Below are 19,431 nucleotides of genomic sequence, written 5' to 3'. Positions count from 1 at the left end.
ATTGACAACCGTGTATCCGTTTTCAGAATTGCAATTCAAACCTCGGGGAATATTGAGCGCCAACGCGAAGAAGAAATAAAGGCTCCCCCGAACACGAAGTTGAATAAAAGAAAAGGGCGATGCAGCAATTGAGAATGGCTCAGCTTCGGGTGACAGGACTCTTTTCGGACATAGGAGCTAAAGGCATGACACAATACTGCATCGAAGAGGAAGGCAGAAGAAAGCAAGCAAGATGGGTGGCCAGATAATTCTGATAATCGCCCGCGTGGCAGGCAATTGCAGCCCATAATGCAAATATCGTGAGTCGTAGCGTTCATGATCATCGCATGGAACAGATAAAAAGGGAAATGAAAGGGTAAAAAGTAGAAAATGCAGCCATGATGCTCTTCGTGTACAGATAGATAGGCAAGCGCTGGTCTAACGAATCGAAAACTCCCATGAAGCACGGCCAAGCACATTGCGGATGACAGTAATGCCGGGAGGGAACAGGCATTTGATCCAGGCATACCAAGATTGACTCCAATGAAAACAGTACGGTAGAACCTGAATGAGACACTGGACTAGTTCATGACCGATTGGACCTGTCGCTGATCTTCTCGTCGTCGGGGGTCAGTGCAATCACCGGCTCCGAACCGGATGACGAAGTACTATTCGGAGTGCCGGCTTCGGAGCTGATGCTCCCTCTCACACGCATTGCCAGGCGAGTCTTGGTGTACGTTGGCGCAGGCGCAAGATAGTTGTCAAGCATCTCGCTAAGAACCGTAGAGCGGACCGGCTTGGGCAGGTAATTGTTCATTCCGGCCTCAAGGCACTTCTCGCGATCCCCTTCGATGGCACTGGCGGTCATGGCGATCACGAGAACCTCGTTCACGTTGGGATCTGGGTCCTTGCGGATTTCACGAGTCGCATTGTAACCATCCAATGTAGGCATCTGCACGTCCATCAGCACCACGTGGAACGGATTGCCCTCCAGAGAGCGTGCCCGCAGAGCTTCGACTGCCTGGCGTCCATCGCTGTACGCTTCGCATTGCAAGTCAAGAGCGGTAACAAATTTCACGGCGATCTTTTGGTTGATGGGATTGTCTTCTGCAATACAAACACGGATCTGATCGCGAGGGATCATGGTTAAATCACGCGCCATTGGTCGAGGTGCCACCTGGTTCTCCCCTGTGGCCGAACCCTCTGACCACGGCGCTTTTGTCACAGAGTCCTTGGCTTTGTTGAATGACAAGTGGAAAGTCACTGTGGTGCCGACGCCGGGAGTCGAATCGAGCCAGATCGCTCCGCCGAGGACATCCTCGATAATGGCCTTGCAAATGCTAAGTCCCAGTCCACTACCACCGTACGACCTCGCCGTGGAGCTGTCGGCCTGCGAAAAGGGCTTGAAAAGACGCGACTTTTGCTCCTCAGGAATACCAATTCCAGTGTCAGACACCGCACACTCCAGGCGCACACGATGCTTGCCCTCCCGTGAGACCTTGGCTCGGACGGTAATAGATCCCTTTGGTGTGAACTTATAGCTGTTGCTCAAGAGATTCATGAAGATTTGGTGCAAACGGACAGGGTCCCCCAGAACCACGAGATCTGGTGGAACTTTGTCCAGGTCTTCGATAGTCGCGAGGCCCCGGTCCCGGTGCGTGTAGCGCAAGGCGCGCACGACTTCGGAAATGGTCTCTTTGACGTTGAGAGGAACGGTCGATATCTTCATTTTTCCTGCCTCCAACTTCGAGAAGTCTAAAATGTCGTTGATGAGGGTGAGCAGTGTATCAGCACAGACTCGTATAGACTCGACATATTCGTCCTGTTCCTTGTTCAAGTTCGTTCCCTTGAGGAGTTCCGACAAACCAATAACACCGTTCATTGGCGTCCGGAGATCATGGGAGATGTTGGCTAGGAAGATGGACTTGGCTCTGGCGGCATCCTCCTTCAGTTTCACGTTGTGCTTGGCTTCTGCTTCTGCCACCTTGGCTTTATGCTCCGCCTCACGAGCCTGCGCGAGGGCGCGCTTCTGCGCTTCAATCATAGCTGCGTTGGTGGCGCTAACTCTGCGGACTTCACGGAAGAGCAGCGCATTGGCCAAAGAGATGCCAATCTGGTTGCAGAGCAGATGAAGCACTACAACATTGCGTTGAGTGAAGGAGTTCGGCTTGCCTTCAATATGAATGACGCCCAGGAGGTGGTCTGCCTGCATAATAGGCAGTGCAATGACAGACCTTCCCATGGGATATTTGTTCTGGTATGCCTCGTTGGCGTTGGAAAATCGATCGTCCTCGAGGAAATTGTGGACAAGAACCTCTTCTTTCGTGCGAATCACGTAGTGACAGATCTGCTGTGCCATCTTCTCGTCGAATTCCGACAGGGGAAGACCATCGACGAAGGACCTCTGCCCTTTCTCCAGGTCGCCAGTTGCAGCGACTGCAAAGCCATTGTCGTCAAAATCCGTTGCAATCACGGCAAAATCGGATCCGTTACAAGATTCCAACACGATCTCGATCATCTTGGTCAGGAGTTTATCAATCTGAAGTTCAGAGGACATCACTTGGCTTGACTCGAGTATGCTAGACAGATCGATAATATCTAGTGAGACATTAGTAACAGGACTTCTGGCTGATGTAGGCTAGTGGACTTACCCAGCCCAACACTAGAGATATCGAGCGAACGCTCCCCCGCAGTGACTCCATTCTGTTCAATCCAACGATGCTTTCTATCATCCCTTTCCATGTCTTGGGAGATGGCCATGTCTTCTTGGGCTGTGTTGCGATCGATACCAAGAAGCGAGTCGACAGTCTGAACACCAACGTCAGCACATCTGGAGGATGTTGCTGTTTTCAGAAGCCACTCGTGTTTCTCAGTGACTTGTGATGCTTTGCCAACAGCACTAATCGCGGCCCACGCGGCTATCGCGTCCTGCATCACAGAACGCGCTGCTCTTTTGGCGCCGCGCCTGATTAGAAATTCACCTTCATAGAGAATTGACGTCAGAATCCATTGGAGACAGTAACAAAGTCAAACAGAGAAGAACCCAGAAAACCAGCAATATGTGCACTCACCATGTAGTTCAAGAGCCAAGGCCTCCTCCATCGGCCAGCCGTGAATTTGGCAGTGATCGATCGCAGCCTAATTTGCAAGTCAGCTTTTTCACCCCATCTTCCCTCCCAGTCATTGCTCTGCAAACTCACCTCGAAAGCTTGAATGGCGGATGTATGGTCATTTCGGACTTCGGCGATTAGGGCTTCAAGAATCAATGACCACATTCCGTAATTGGCATCGCAGGCGCTCCGCGCAAAATCAACCTCCGCCTTATACTTCAACACGGTCTTCAGGTTGTCACCGTCCATATATCCACCCGCGGGAAAGTCATTGTGGAGTGTCAGTAGAGATAGAGCTACGTAGAAGTAGACCACATATCCAACGCGAGCAGACCAGAGCCTAGGAATCGTGTCCATCATCGACATTCCCGTCTCTATCACCTTCGTGTGATGTCCATATAGGAAAAGGGGTATCATAGCTAAGCCCCAATAGATGTCCCGAGGACGATCAGCGTTACTGGCATTCGTGTTTAAGAAGGCAATGTATTCGTCAGTACTATGGTGCTCGTCATCCATGATAGTGTTGGGGTTACGGTAGAATGTCTTTCCCTGAAGGGCGCGGGAGACTTGTCTGTAGTCATCTGGTCAGCCCAGTGTTGCACTGTAACTAGCCACATGCACCAGATACTTACCTGACAGCTAGAAGACTGGCGCCTCCCCGCGTGTCCTTGGACCAATCCGGAATATCGTCAGGACTCTCGATGCAGAACTGTTCAACTTGACCCATATCGTGTCCCAGCCACAGTCGGGTCATCGCCATCGACGACAGACTGATCAGTGTGATATAAGGGTCGCCCATCGTGAAGGAAACTTCAACAGAGGTCTCGAGCACTGGAAGTATGGACAGCATCGGCACTCGCAAATGACTGATGTAGAGATTGTGAACGATTGTGCCCCTACGCTGAGTCCATGGCTCCGGACAACACTCCAAGAGGGTCAATGCACAGTCATTGAGTTTGGCGGCAAACTCGAGGTCTCTGAAACGACTGAAAGAAATCATGGAGAGATGGGAACAACCAATTGAAATTTGCACGAACCCGCCCTTGAAGAGATGGAGGTTCATCATCTCGATAGCCATCCGGTAGAATGTCAACGCATCATCCCAATAGGTCACAGCCATCGCCTCTGCCATGACAGCTCCAATGGTAATCATGTTGATATCCTTACTCTTAGGTCTGCGAACGATGACTTCCAGATCGCCGTTCTCAAGGTATGCCTTCAGAGTGCCGTATGCAGCATCGCAAGCTTCGTAAGTAGTAGGCTCCCGAAGGTGGACACCCAGTTCCTCCAGGCATGTGAGAAGCGAGTTCATAGATTTGTAATGATTGCCCATCTGAGCATATATCTTGGCTTTCACAATCCAGGCCCTCGCTTTGCAGACGGCGCTCTTGCCATGGGTAAAAACCTCGTCGAGAAGTCGTAGAGCTTCAGTATGATGGCCCTGAGACCAAAGCATCTCCGCCGTCGCGATATGCAGGCGTAATGTCTCGTCGTAGTAGACATCGGCATTATTGTCGTCCCAAGGGTTATCCTGAAGCAAAGCAAAGCAGTGGCGGAAGTACCATAGCGCGGTTGGCCTAGCACCGGATTGAGAAGCAGTCTGTGCGGCATCCCATAAGATCTTTCTGTAGTCGACTCTTTGAACGACACGGGATCTGACGATTCGGGAAGCAAGGCCGATGTGCCGAGCGATCGCATAGCGACTGCGACTATCGTGGTAGTATTTCATCATCGCCTGCGATATAATGAAATGCATTTTGTCGACGTTGCGACCTTCGGTCAACGAGGTCGCCGCTTGTGCAAGTCGATCATTGGCAAATCTGGTCAATGTTAGCAACTATCGGTGGGCTCGCTGAAGAACAGTTCGAAGCAAATGAAAGGAAGAAACAAGAGCAAAAAGAACAATAGAATGGAAAGAGCCCACCTAAACTCGTCGTCGGTCTTTCCTGGGACAATCAAGTTCGCTTGGACAAGATATTGAAGCCCAACTACTATATCAGCCTCAGACTGTCGGATCATACTGGCATTTTGTGGGCATGTCAAGTCCACAGCCTCATCCTCCTCGCTGGAATACAGAAACTCGCTGGTAAGCAGTTTCTGAACAAGAGAAAATGGAAAGGGACTCCCCAACAGAGCTCCCCATACCATGATGGACCGGGCGGCCACAGGGATTTCCTGGAGGCGTTTTGCGATGAACCCAAGGCCAAGTCCCTCGCCGTACCTTGGAGCGACAAACTCGGTGAAGATACGATCGAGATCAAACTCCCACCTTGAGTTCTTCCAGGAATACCAGATACAGTTTTTGCTGTAGCAGGTCTCAAGCATCAATCTGACGTAGAAAGGATTACCTAAACTCTTTTCCTGGATGACAGCGGCAAGGGGAGTCAACCCGGGATTTGGATCTTGGTGCATCGTAGCCGCTACATATTGCATGATCTCATTCTCCCCAAGAGAGCTGAGCTCTATCCTGGTCACATTAGGGTTCTCGGACTCGAAGAGTGATTTGATAGCCTCGGATTCCAGCTCAGCCTTCCGACTTGTGACGATCAGCACACAAGGAATCTTGGCCCGGAGTATATTTAGAATCAACTCGAGGGTCTCGTCGTCTGCGTAGTGCAAATCATCCACACAAACACAGATCATTTTGAACTGAGATAGAGTCCTGAGAATCTCTAGGAATGTCTCCATCAATCGCATGTTTTTTGACGCGGCGTTCGACAGGAAGAACTCCACGGAGCTTTGCCCATGATCAAGACGAGGCATAGCGAGGCGCTTTGAGGGCTCGGGGCCTCTGGTAGAAACATCCCTGAAAATGTGCTGAGCTACTGAGAGCTTCGGTGAAATTTCGCGGTCTTTGCCTCCCGCGGACATCAGCTGCTCTGGAAGCTCCAAGACCCTGTGGAGGGTGGGCCACATTGGTCTTAAGGCCATGCGAACGTTATTGTGGTAATCCGTTGTCACATCACGCTCTGAGAAAATCTGACGCAGAAGAGACGCCAGAATTTTGGCAAAAGGCTCGAAAGGGATTCTCCTGGCGCGGTCCAGGCGAGCGATTCCGATGTAGCCAAGCTTACGTATTGCTGGCTGGACGCGATTCAAAAGGTCTGTCTTTCCAATGCCAGCAGCACCACTGATCGTAATTACCTCACATTTCCCGTTCTTTCGAAGCTTGTTTGCGGCCTTCTGTCTGGCGCCTGGGACAAGGGGGTCTGTATGGGCCTGTGCATTCGCAACCGACGGAGAGTGGCTGTCACGCTCTGTGCTATCCAAGGAAGCACGAGGTTCGGCAGGACTTTTGGCCTTGTTGGAGACATATCCGGGTTTAGTAGTTGAAAGGGACGACTCTGTGCTGTGCAAAGATTCATGCGTTGAGACACGCCCAAAGCTGTATTGGGCGCCATTTGAGTTGGTTCTCGGTGCCAAGTGAAATGAGCCAGAGTCGCTTGAGCCCGACGCAATCTCGAAGCTGTCAACACGGCCGTCCGACACCGAGGAGTTGGACCCCACTCCACTGGAGCTCTGAGCTGCCGCCCGGGCTTGCGCAGACTGTTGCCTTCTGTAAACTCTCTCAACCACAGCAATCACTTTGTCATATTCCTCCCGTCGTCCAAACATCCGGGTCGGAAGCGTGAAGAAAGAGGACACGTCGCGCTGAGCAATCTGGAAGTCTTTCAGCGCTTCGCTATCGCCGTCACCAAGAAGCTGAGACATCTGTGTCAGATCCCTCTTCACCGACGAAATGGTGTGGTAGCGGTCATTGACAGCCTTCTGGGTCATTTTCTGGATAACAGCTGATATTGCGTCAGGAATATCCATTCTCTTGGCTGAGACGGGTGGTAGTTTCTTTCCGAAGACGTTCTGCACAACCTCGACTGGATCAGCTCCCGTGAAGGCTGGCTTCCCTATCAACATGGTCCAAAAGAGCACACCAAGCGCATATATGTCTGTGCGACTGTCCGGTTCAGTAGGCATCCTCCCTGTCTGCTCAGGTGCAACGAATTGCAGCTTGTTCTTGACGCCGAGTTCTCGAGAGAGCGAGGACCAGCCGTCGCTGAGTATATTTTCAAAGGATCTTGCGCCGTTCCCCGTGCTAAGAAGCTTTACTGACCCGGTCTCCCGGTTGAAGTGAAAAGCATCACCTCTGATTTCACCATGCACCGTCTTGAGGCCATAGTGCAGTAGCTCCAGGCAATCACATGCGCCGATGGCAAAATCGAGAAATACAGGAAGAGAAACTTGCTCGTCCGGAGTCGGTATGTTATCGCTCTTGACGCCGGCTGCAAACCACGCAGGTCCAAATGCGACTAGCTCACGCAAGAAGTTCGGGCCTGGAGATTCGAATATGGCAACCAACAGCGGTCCTATATCTCCTGGATCGGGTGGCAGCCGGATAAGATCAATCGGTCTAATAGTGTGATTGCAATCTGGATCTGACGTCTGCACGATGGATCTCAACATGTGAAACTCCCGCTCGAGTCTCACGACGTGAGACGAGACTCGAGCCACTACTGGCGCCCATACTGGTTCGTGATCTGCACGAGACAATGACAGTTCGCTACTCGATTCGCTCAGGCTACTCCTCCAGTGATGGCGGAAGAACGGACGGGACTCGGCGCGCGGGGAGTTACGGGCTAGGCTAGATGGCCCTGAGGAGGTTGCGGCGGGGGTCGAGACGTCGGATTCTGCACAATGACGAAGACCGAGGACATGCCAATGGTTGTAAGTTGAATGGAATGGCTCAACGGATTGATCCCAGATATAACCGGGGAGCTGCGCAAGCCTCTCGAACAGTCGTGCTGGTGGGAGCGGTAGGTCTTCCCCGAGAATGTGGTTATCCTCCTCCATCTCAACCAACTATCCAAGAATTATCTTTTGACTGAAATTTTCTTCTTTTATCAGACAAAGGCCATACGTATTCGTCCCAAAGGGCGGATGCTGATGTCGGCTCAGAGAAGACGCTGCGTTTGACGAGCAGGCATAGGGACGGAAACGGCTCTGTCGAATCGATCGAGGCTAATGAACGTCGGGCAGGATCATCGATATCAATCGTTCGCTTCGCTTCGACGGTCGGCGGCGTAGATAGGTGATGCATATACGTCGAAACAGACGTCACGATGCCGCTATTATCGTTCCCCTGGAACCATATGAGCGTTCAAGCCGGGGTCATGAATCTAACATTTGATTATCAGGTGAAACTTTGGTTGGGGTCTGACGGCCTGAGGCTAACAATTTCCCGAATCAGCAGCTCCTTAGTCAGCCGTAGTGGGGCATCACGAGACTTGGGTTCATGGTGGGCATGACTAGGAACAAAGCACCTCAATCAACATTTAACAATAATGAAAAACCAGATAGATTGCATTCTGGTTGGTGCTTAGGGACATCATCCGGACATGTGACTACTAGGTAGACTACTGTCAGTCAACAGCCACTCAATGTGTCTAGGGACATGTCATGATGACGGGAATATAGTGGAACTCTGGGACATTTCAATTGAGAAACCATAGGCATTATTCATTATCCTGGGGCTTTCTTTTCGATTGCGCCGTAGACTAGATAGTTGGAACGTGCCCGTGTCAGAGATACGTTACTACTGCAACTACGGAGTATGTGGGTCAGAACTAGGCTTCTCTTTATTACCTAGACTAGTTGCTGGCAGCCTGGCACGGCTGATTCCTTCTAAAAAGCGGCCCGAAATCAACCCATTGGGGCTGTGGCGCAATTGGTAGCGCGTGGTACGTTCCATCAACAGTCTTCCTCAGCTCGATCAATTTGTTCTAACAAATTCCATAGAGACTCCAGATCTCAAGGTTATCCGATCGAGACGGGTCAGCCTCAACCATTTTTTTTTTCTCTTTTCTTTTTTCGAATTTGTGGCCTTGCAGCAGTAGCAATATGACCCCGATCCCTCTGGGCAAATGGCCGACCCTCGGACATGAATTGCGAAGGCGCTCCCTCTTAACTATAATATGAAGATGACTGTGACTTCGAACAAAGAAATGCCTGAGATGGTAAAACGTCAACAAAATTAGCCATGATTAAGTCTCGACCACTATGCCGAAGTCGGCCATAATGATTCTCATAAATCCAGTCACCCTCACTTAATATATGTAGAAGATTTCCAGAAATGTGGAAAGGCGCATGTGGATGAACTATTATACATGGTGACGACTGTGCCTGGTTTGTACCCGGTTTTCCGTCCAGTCTGACTAGTCCTCGCAGCCATGACTATTGCCGTAAGCATGCTCTAGTCGCGGGTCCATGATGACGGCGTATTGCCGATCCTAAGGTAACCATCTTGTGCTTATTTCCTGGCCAGGCACTGAGTGCCAATGGAGGTGGACATAAAAGAAAGTGGAGAGTTTACGTACCAAAGCATTGAGCATAGCGACAGCGACTGAAATTAAGTGAAACAGATATGGAACAATGCATGATACCGACCATGCTGAATCCGTCTAGTCAGGGATATGCATAACGCCAGATATTCGGTCGGAGATCTCTAGTCCAGCACGAGGTTGGTCTAGACATATTGCTCTGTAACGCGGCACATACAGCACTAATGCCAAATGACGACACAGAGAAGAGCAAGGCCGACATCTGATACACACTTACCCTTTAAGCAGCCTCGCCAGCTTTGGATGAAACCGTGGAGGAGAATAGAATACATCTTCAAACGTCATGTCCCATTAATGATACTTTTCACATAATAACGAGGCTGGGGTTTATTCCAGTTCCATCAATCAGTTTAAGGTGAAGTCAGATGTGGCAAGCCAGCCGCCAGCTGACCACGCGACAGAGTCTTACCTAAGGTAAAGGCAGTACTACCTTAGTCGGCTAGTGGTATCAATAACGGTAATCAGTGAGGCAAGCTAGTGGAGAGTTGACTTTCGTGTCTTGAAATGGTCATATATCCATATCCATGCGGCGTTGCCGATAACCTGGAGCCGGAGCGCGCGCGCATACCACTACTGAGTGGACAGAATACCCTTCTCTGTACTGACATCTTTGGCATCAGGGGTGTTGATCAATTTTGGAGCCATCGGCTTCTTAGAGTTTCTACCTAAGTGGACAAGTGGATAACTAGGCAGTATTGTCAATTTGTCACTTACTGGATTCCGTTCTGTCTAGTACTCCACTTCGCCAATCGCCCATAGATAATCCAACTTGCAGGGTTGAAGTTGAGTATGACCAAGGCAACACTAGCGCACAGAACTAGCTAATTCATGAATATCTAGTCAGGGGTCGCATTATGGTCGATGTCGCAGGGTTACCAATAATTAGACAGACAGAATACTATCTCACTTACTTTAGAATCTGGTCGCTTTTAAGGCTCGCGACACTGATAGTACTTAGGGCAAGTCACCATGGATCGGCGCTCTAAGAAGACGTCCATGGAACCAGGAACTGGCCCGTTGATATGACGCACCCTATAGACTACTTTAATACCTAATTACCTCATCCTCAAGCCCAGCCCTTCATGTCTAGGATTTTGAGGAACAGGGTGGTTTCTAGACGCGACATAGGAGAATGTCAATGGCAAGAGAGGAACATTTATTTGATATGTTTACTTTGTAAGGTGGCAGATGTGTTCTTATCCTCATCCTTTATGTTGAGTAGTTCAGATGACATATGCTACTGCTGATGAGTGATCATCTTTTTCTTTATGAATCCAAACTCCCTGTGATGAAATAGTTCTGGCCACTCTAGGTACAGTCTTGATGGTTCTCTGTACCAACCACCCTTCTATAGGTACTGTACACTGGTACCTAAGTCGCGCTTTCAGACAGAGAAGAACAAATGATCCACAGATGATAGTACTTATGCTAGATATTTTCATACCTGTCGCAATTTCCTTGCCCTTATTTTCCAATTCTCACTACTCTATACTAAAAAGTAACAAACAAGTGTCTACCTGCCACATAGTTATCCAGGGTATGAGTAGTTCATAGTACCTACTCTAGTCGTACTCCGCAGCCCCATCAGCATCCTAGCTCCGTATCCACCTCCACCCAAGCCCTGTCCTACCAGTTACTGGTTACCTACCATTTAGGTACCAGTACCAGAACCAGAACCAGAACCAGAACCAGAACCAGAACCAGAACCAGTTCCATCCTCAGCAACAGCACTAGCATCATCATCATCACAACCACCACCAAGCTCAGCGGACAATCCTACTTCCCTTCCGGCTGCCATTATTCTGTGTTCACCGGCCTTTGCTCCACCCTCTTTTGTTGCTCTTCTTCTCCTCTTCGCTCCCATTCCCTTCCTTCTCCTATCTGGACTGGGTACTTCTCTCCCACCTTACAGCCTCATAACTTGTTATCAAATTCTGCAAACTCCTTTTTTTTTTTTTTTTTTTTGAGTCTCACATAAACTATTGTTCTTGTCTCTTGTCAAAATCTCATACCTAGACGCTCACCAGTGTCATTCCATTCTTCCCTTCTGGGTCCAGGAAACTTTTCAGGTTCCCGCGGTCTGGTCACTGGTTTAGCCCCCCAAGGGCACGCCATACGTCATAGGCTCGGGTCCATCCTCGCCCCCCGGAGACGGACCAATTTCACCCAGACTTACCTCAAATCGACGATCTCTCTACCGTCTACCTTACTACTACCTCTATGGTTCTATGATATTATCTACTGTCCATACAGAAAGTGACAGTACTACGGGTCAAAAATAATATTAATAATAATCATAGTAACACAAGACAGAACTTTGCTAGCTCTGCCAAGTGCCTTCGGTGTGCTCTACTGTGCAATCCTACACTTCTACAGGTCAGTACCTACATTTAACTCTTATGATCGTGATTATTTTTATTTTCCTTTGTCACCATGCTTAGGGTACTCTTGCCTATCCACTTTACTTGATTGAATTCTGATCATAATCTTTCTCCCCTGCCTCCTGCGAACTGGAGGATCACCCTCACCACCACCATCGACCCTACTACCTATGCTGATTATACACTGTACACCGCTTTAACCCACCCTCTGAGCACTTGCCTTTCCTACCCTTCTTTTTTCCGCCCACTTTTCCTCCCATCGTCCGTCCTCTCTTACGTCCTCGGACTTTACTCGACCTTTACTTATTTATTTTCTTTCTTTCTTCTTTTTTATTTAGCTCACCTACAGGTACAGCAGGCCTGTCCGAATTTATCCCATCGCGATATAATTCTTTGAACCACCTGATTCCATCCAAAGAGTTACCCTAATTGACTCTTCCGTTCGCGCGCTTGCCTTCACGTTTGCAACAGCACTACGAGCTGCCAACCGTTTCCTATACCCTGCGATCGCGGACCTGTCCGTCCGAGAGATGAGTGCCACATTTTCCTCCTGTGGAGTCGGATTCGCCCAGGGGAATTGAGTATCTGTCCGGCGGTGGAGGGAGTTTAGCATGGGGGAAGTCCAAAGCATGAGGGCATCTCCGCTTCCATCACCGGCCGAGGCTCCGTCGCCTATTACCGCACCACATCCTGATCGCTCTTATTTGGTTTCGAGTCTTGCTCATGGCGAAGACGGCTATACTGGGGAAGGAGTCACGGCGATAGATGGCTTCGCGCACAAATCCCACACTCGCTCGCCCCGGGAGTCGCATGAAGAGACTGCAACAGCAGACAGTATATTATCGTCCGCTATAAAAGCTCATGCCAATCAGGAGAAGGGCTCTCACGAAGATGGTCGAACCTCTCAGACCCTCAAGGAACTTCGGAGACAAATGGAAGAATTGCTCGCTTACCAACAGTTGCAACAATCGCAGAATTCCAATTCGACAGATCACAGGGAGCCGACTTCCATGACCTGTGCGCCGCACGAATCAAGCAAGAAACGGCGCCTATCAAACCTTTCCCCCCCGAAATTCTCCCTTTCGTCTACGGGAGCAGTACCTTCTACTTCCCATTCAGATTCGACCGGATCTGGCGGCACCGTTAAAGCTTTCGATTTAGAGGACGATGCTGCAAACCCTATTGGTCAGACACCGTCGTATCCCTTCCCGAAGATACATATGCAGGAAACGACGAAACAGCCGCAAAATCATACAACTCCTACTGGTCACTTCAAGTTGACGCTGCCGACTGAAAAGGTGAAGATTCACATGACACCCTCACAACCTAAAGACGAACGGAAGTCGGCGACAGTCAAAGCAGCGGTGGTGTCACAGAGCGCATTCCTCCCGTCAGACCACAAACCTGTGCCTGACGACCCGTCATACCCCACCCCGAACCTTTATGATATTACATTGCAACTCAATGCTGACCCTGGGCTTGAGGGTTGGTGGGCAAATGTTGTCGATATCTTGAAAACTCACTATGGCGCGGATCGAGTGTCGCTCGCTGTACCCGGTGACACAACAGATCTTGAAAACGTTCCTTGGGGCCAGAAGGCGGTTTACAATCCTGATTCGACATGTGACTTCGAGCAGAGTGAGGACACAGCACCGGCTTATAGCTCTTCTCACAAAGAAACTGGGGACGTTGCAAACATAAAGAAGGAAGCCTCCGGGAAGGGCAAAACTGCACCCGCGACTGTTCCTTCAACTCTCCCAAAGCGACCGTCACTCCTATCCAGACACTCGTTTGCAGGCTTCGGTAAGGACAGGGCGATCTCTACTGGATACGAGCCAAGTAGTAGACTTCAGTATGTTCAGACACCGAAGGAAGCTGCAGCTCTGGATAACAAACATCTGCGCCGAATTGAGATGCCGGCCGTCGCCGAACATGAATCTGTTTCTGAGCGAGGAAACGTCGCAACCGATGTGCATTCTTGCGACCATTTGAATCCTGCTCAATGTAACTATAGGCGGGCTGTTTTCCCTATACCTAGGCCTTTGGAGGTCGAAGCCGATCCTCTCATCAAGCGAACGGGGGTTGTGAAACTTTTTGGGCGCACCAAGCCTGTTGTGCTAACCCGAGAGTACTCAGAAAACCCAGCCGCTGCGCCCAAAACGCCTCATGATCAAGTCGCTCAAACTCCGGAAGACCGGGTCCAAGTTACTCCTACAACAGGACCTCCTCGGCCGCCTCAGTCAAAATTGCACTATGCGCGCGGCAGATCGGCTTCCAATGTCAGTGGTTCCGATCCTTATCCGCAAACCATTCCGTTGATGCAACTATACGACGAATACGAACAAGTTCCACCGTCCCCTTGGTCGCAATCCCCTGCGCCTTCTCCTGCACCCCGTATGCACGCGGATCAAAACCCTTTCTTTACCAGCCACATCGTCGACGAAAGCGCGTTTGCACAGCACCCTCCTCCTCATGACTACTCAAATACAGAACCCTTAGAAGCAATAGGGGTGGACCTGGCCAAGTCGGTGGTTCATATTCCGCTTCTGCATGCCGGACGCTCCAAGGAGACGTCGCCGTCTACTCTAAGGTTCCCCATTGCAATCATCTCTATATTATCGCCAATCATACCCTATCCTTCGAATCTCAGGCAGTCATTGACGTATCTTATGCCCCACCTCACGGCTTCTTTCGGTCTCGCGCAACAGTATAGCCAACTTGAGCGGCAACTTACTTCGCGCACGCACATTCCTCGCTACGGTCATATCCTCGGTCTAGGTGGAACATTTTCCGATGAAAGCAGTGAGCTGGAGCTTGTTGCTGGACTCAGTTCACACGTCAATTACGCATTTGCAGATGACGTCTCTCTATCCGCCCGCGCTAGCCTTTCCAGTCCCGGAGAAGCATCAAACTCGGCAAAATTCAGTCCGTCAATATCTAATCTTGGAACTCCGGCACTCGACCTTACAAATTCCGGAGCTCTCAATTCCGGCGTGTCGCCCGGACCTGCTGCGAGAGGCAACAGCGAAGCGGTGGATAGTTATTTCAACGTTCACCCGTCCAAGAGCGGCCGAGGTACCATCAATCAACACCGGAATAAAACCTCAAAATCGAAGAAACTGGCTGCATCCACGCCCACTTCCCCTGGCAGGATATGGGAAAACCGCTCTGTAGATGAAGAGTTGTCGGCGCAGGAACCCAACCTCGTGATAGCCTCCCCATTACAGGATTCTAAAGTACTACCTGTCATATCGCCGACGCAGGGATCCAACCGTCACCCTTCCACGAACTCTATCTATTCGCAGTTGCAAAGGGAGATTCCGCGACCCTTTTCCGATACAGTAGCACAACTCATGCTGAATTCAGTCCCTCTTCACCTCTTCCTTGCTAAGCCTCAAAGCGGAGAGGTCATCTGGACTAATTCCAAGTTCGATGCCTACAGGAGAAGTCAACCCCAAGAACAGAAGTCGAGGGAACCGTGGCAAAATATACATCCTGACGAGCGCGATCACATCTCGCAAGAATGGGCGAACGCTCTACGGACTGGTTCACAGTTCACAGAACGTGTGCGCGTCAAGCGATTCAACGATGATTCGGCGTACCGTTGGTTTATATTCCGAGCCAATCCCCTGCTTTCGTCTACAGGTGAGGTGCTGTATTGGATTGGGTCTTTCCTTGACATACATGAGCAGCATGTTGCAGAACTGAAAGCCGCACAAGAGCGGCAGAAGTCCGCGATCGATGCTAAGTATCGAGCATTCTCCAACTCGATCCCGCAAGTCGTGTTCGAAGCTGCTGAACATCGGGGCCTTATCTTTGTGAATGAGCAGTGGCATCTCTACACGGGCCAGGAACTTGAGGAGGCTCTTAACTTCGGCTTCGCAAAGCATGTGCATCCTGATGATTTGGAGAAGTGCGGCTCACTCTCCGTTTACATTGCAGATTTGCAAAATAAAGCGCCCGCCGACTCTGCTGGGAAGGAGGATTGTGCTGGAAAAGAGAAAGCAGGATCCCCGGGGCGACATTTCAGCCAGGGGGTCACGCCTGCATTGGCCGAACTCGTCAGGCTTGGAATCGCTTCCGTCCAGAAGGACGAGAACGGGCGAGTGTTCTATTCGACAGAGATTCGCCTTCGTTCCAAAGGTGGCGACTACAGGTGGCATCTTGTACGCCTGGTTCGAGTTGAGACAAGCAGTTTTGGCAGCGGAGAAGCCTCGTGGTATGGCACTTGCACCGATATCAACGACCGCAAGAATCTGGAGAGGGAACTCAACAAGGCAATGCAACAACTGAACAACCAGATGGAGTCGAAAACGAAATTCTTCAGCAATATGTCACATGAGATCCGAACTCCGCTCAATGGAATTCTTGGCACCATTCCATTCATTCTTGATACGCAGCTTGACACTGACCAAAGGCGAATGCTCGATACCATCCAAAACAGTTCGACTAACTTGCGCGAGCTGGTGGACAATATCCTCGATGTCTCTCGGGTTGAGGCTGGAAAGATGTCCTTGGTCAACTCCTGGTTCCATGTCCGGTCTGTGGTTGAGGATGTGATAGATACCATTTCTTCTAGAGCTCTCGACAAGGGACTCGAGCTCAATTACTTGATGGATGTGGATGTGCCACCTATGGTAATTGGTGATAGGTTCCGCATCCGGCAGGTCCTCATCAATCTCGTTGGCAACGCGGTGAAATTTACCGCTCAAGGAGAGGTCCATATCAGCTGTGGTATCTATCGGGATGCTTCAGTGCCTTTGAAGGAGACGGAGCTGTTGTTGAATTTCGATGTTGTCGACACCGGGAAGGGATTCAGCGCCAGGGACGCCGAGCGCTTGATGCAACGGTTCAGCCAACTAGGAGAAAATGCCTCTCAGCAAAACGCAGGTAGTGGACTAGGCCTATTCTTATCCAAGCAGCTGGTCGAAATGCACGGGGGGCGGTTAACTCCCAGTAGCAAAGAGGGACAGGGTGCCACATTCTCGTTCTTTGTCAAGGTCGATGCTCCGCCTCCTCCTTCACCGGATGACCCTCGTCTAGTTCGACAGGCTTCGAGCACGTCCGAGCTCGGAACGCAGTCAAAACCCGAGTCGCTGCAGAGACTGCTCTTCTCCAGAGAATGTGCTGACTCCAGGGGATTAGATCCAGCTGATCTGTCTCCCGCCCTCGAATCACCCCTCTCTCAGCCATCCAGTAGCTTCGACCCCTCCGTGCGTTTTGCATTCAACAACTTTTCCGAGCGCTCGTCGATGTCGTCTGCTATGCCGACCCCAGAGATCCATGGTACAGACCCACTGCCAAAAATTGAATCTGCTAGTCATCCCAATCAGTCAGATGGTAATCAGAAACAATGGATAGCACCGACTTCCTCCGGCCAGGATACTTCACGCTCCCCGTATCGGCCCTCGGCATCGGGGTTGCAACCCCCGGCTGGGACATGCCAGGTCTCCGATACTCCTCGAAGCCTCTACTCCATCGTCATCCTGTGCCCATTCGACCACGCCCGCAAAGCCATTAAACAGCACATCGAGCAGGTGGTCCCCCATGATATTCCATTCTCGATCGCATCCATGCCTGATGTGGAAGACTGGAGGGACTCAATGAATGACGGTGCCGCATCTCAGCCGACTCACTTGGTCCTCAACGTACCAAGCGTTGAGGAAGTGTTGGATATGATCTCGTACGTTGCGGACTGTGATCAGGCCACTGCTCCCGCGCTTGTCATCATTTCCGACCTCGTCCAGAAACGTCAGATCAATTCGAGGTTGAAGGACCTGTCCTCGAGCGGAAAGCGCGTATTTACCGTTCCCAAACCGGTCAAGCCCTCGGCGTTCTCGGCTATATTTGACCCCGACAACCAGCGCGATCTAAGCAAAGATAGGAATCAAGACATGGCCCGAGAGATCAACAATAATTTCAAGACCATGTCGAAGATGGTGAAGGAGGTCATCGGGAATAAAGGGTATCGGATATTATTAGTTGAGGATGATGAAACGAATCGCATGGTATGTTGCTTTGCCATGGCTTGCCTATCCCTCATCTACAAAATGGCTGACAAGATTCTAGGTCATGCTAAAGTATCTTGATAAGATCAAGGTCATGGCCGAGACTGCAACCGACGGGCAAGAATGCACAGAGCTAGTGTTCTCCAAGGAACCGGGTTACTATTCTCTGATCATTGTAAGTAGAAACGTCCATTGACTCGCCTGTCATATGATCCGCATCTGATACGTTACTCGCCAGTGTGATATCCAAATGCCGGTCAAGAATGGCTACGAAACATGTCGTGAGATTCGCAAATGGGAATTGAAGAATCACTATCCCCAGATTCCTATTATGGCTCTCTCCGCCAATGCGATGACGGATCAAATCGAGAATGCTGCACGTGCTGGCTTCAACGATTATGTGACGAAACCTATCAAACACAACGAACTAGGAAAGATGATGATGGGACTTCTCGCTCCTGATCGCCCTTTACTTCTTCTTCGCGATCGTCTAAAACCTGGTCACGACGGTCATTTGTCCGATGCATCGCACCCTCAGTGAGCAGTTTTCGTCCGGAATTCAGGTCTCGACCTGTTGAGACGTGCTCGTTTCCGTGCGAGACTACGATTCTAATTTTCAATCTTCATGTAACGGGATGCTATTACCCGTACGACTTTGGATTTAGTCGCTTTTATCTATTACTTTTGTTTGGGTTGAGGGTATGCAATGGCAAGAAAGCCATCGGTCGGAAAGGCGCTTTGGAGGATTTGTTTTTCAAATATTTCATCCGTGTCTCCTCTCCCGTCCCCGCAACTGTGGATTGCTATTTTGCATTTGCATTCGGCTGCGAGTCCAATCTGATACCTTTTCAGCATCATGGTGCCGAAGAATCAGGCTCATTGTTCTTGATACCATTCGAGCTTGAGCATGGCGTCATTTCTCGAATCTGTACTGGCGAAAATTCTACTTTTTCAGTTGCTCAGCCTTCATTCTGCGCGGTTTGCTTTTAGATACCACTTTACAAGCGCTTTTGTTTTTGCCTCCAGGGATTCATTGTATGTGCAAATGTTTGAGACTGAAGTCCCTTCACTCTTGTTCTATTACTACTTTCTGAATAGACAAATTTGTATAGTGATATATCTAATTGGCTACTTATCTTTCACCTGTCCCTTTTTTCATTTCCTTGAAACCGTATGAGTTCGCAGTATGGCCTATCGGCGGGCATCTGTTCGAGGTACCTGTTTCACTCGAAGAGAACCTGCTCCGATGCATACGCTACCTGAATCCGATCTATGACAGAATTATCAGTTGATAAAGATGCTTTTTCCTTTCCCTTGGAAACTAGGATCAGATGACAGGCATATCCCTACGACAGGATGGCCTCAGGGCCTCACTTTGTGATTCCCACTGTCGTGGAATAGTCCAACCGAAAACTCTCCTGTCGGCCTTACTGCGTCTCTCCTGCAAGTCGTGCTCGGCCTGTGGTACCGGACAATGTTCAATTGCCAGAAGGACACAACCGTCCATTCCGTTCTGCCTTTCGGCTTTTGAGTTCTGATCCTACGAAGAAGGTAGATGCAA

At 50.1% G+C, this 19,431-nt stretch overlaps 2 protein-coding genes across 2 annotated transcripts; one reads left to right on the top strand and one right to left on the bottom strand.

Moving 5' to 3' along the window:
- Positions 1-565: 565 nt before the first annotated feature.
- Positions 566-8,181, bottom strand: Aspvir_005718 (putative sensor histidine kinase/response regulator; the record flags this gene model as incomplete). The annotated part of the gene is made up of 7 exons (XM_043268931.1): positions 566-2,577; positions 2,631-2,960; positions 3,051-3,117; positions 3,180-3,660; positions 3,722-4,909; positions 5,014-7,943; positions 8,002-8,181. The coding sequence occupies 7 exons, from the start codon at positions 8,179-8,181 to the stop codon at positions 566-568; spliced, it is 7,188 nt and encodes a 2,395-aa protein (XP_043124866.1).
- A 4,292-nt stretch (positions 8,182-12,473) lies between these two features.
- pkhB (putative sensor histidine kinase/response regulator) lies at positions 12,474-18,411 on the top strand (the record flags this gene model as incomplete). The annotated part of the gene is made up of 3 exons (XM_043268930.1): positions 12,474-17,870; positions 17,932-18,045; positions 18,109-18,411. 3 exons carry the CDS (start codon positions 12,474-12,476, stop codon positions 18,409-18,411), a joined length of 5,814 nt encoding a protein of 1,937 aa, XP_043124865.1.
- Positions 18,412-19,431: the final 1,020 nt, after the last annotated feature.

Source organism: Aspergillus viridinutans (genome assembly GCF_018404265.1).
Source record: "Aspergillus viridinutans IFM 47045 DNA, scaffold_3, whole genome shotgun sequence".
In the NCBI taxonomy this organism is placed as follows: domain Eukaryota; kingdom Fungi; phylum Ascomycota; class Eurotiomycetes; order Eurotiales; family Aspergillaceae; genus Aspergillus; species Aspergillus viridinutans.
The sequence above is the reverse complement of the archived record's forward strand: the minus strand, read 5'-3'. Positions and strand labels throughout refer to the sequence as shown.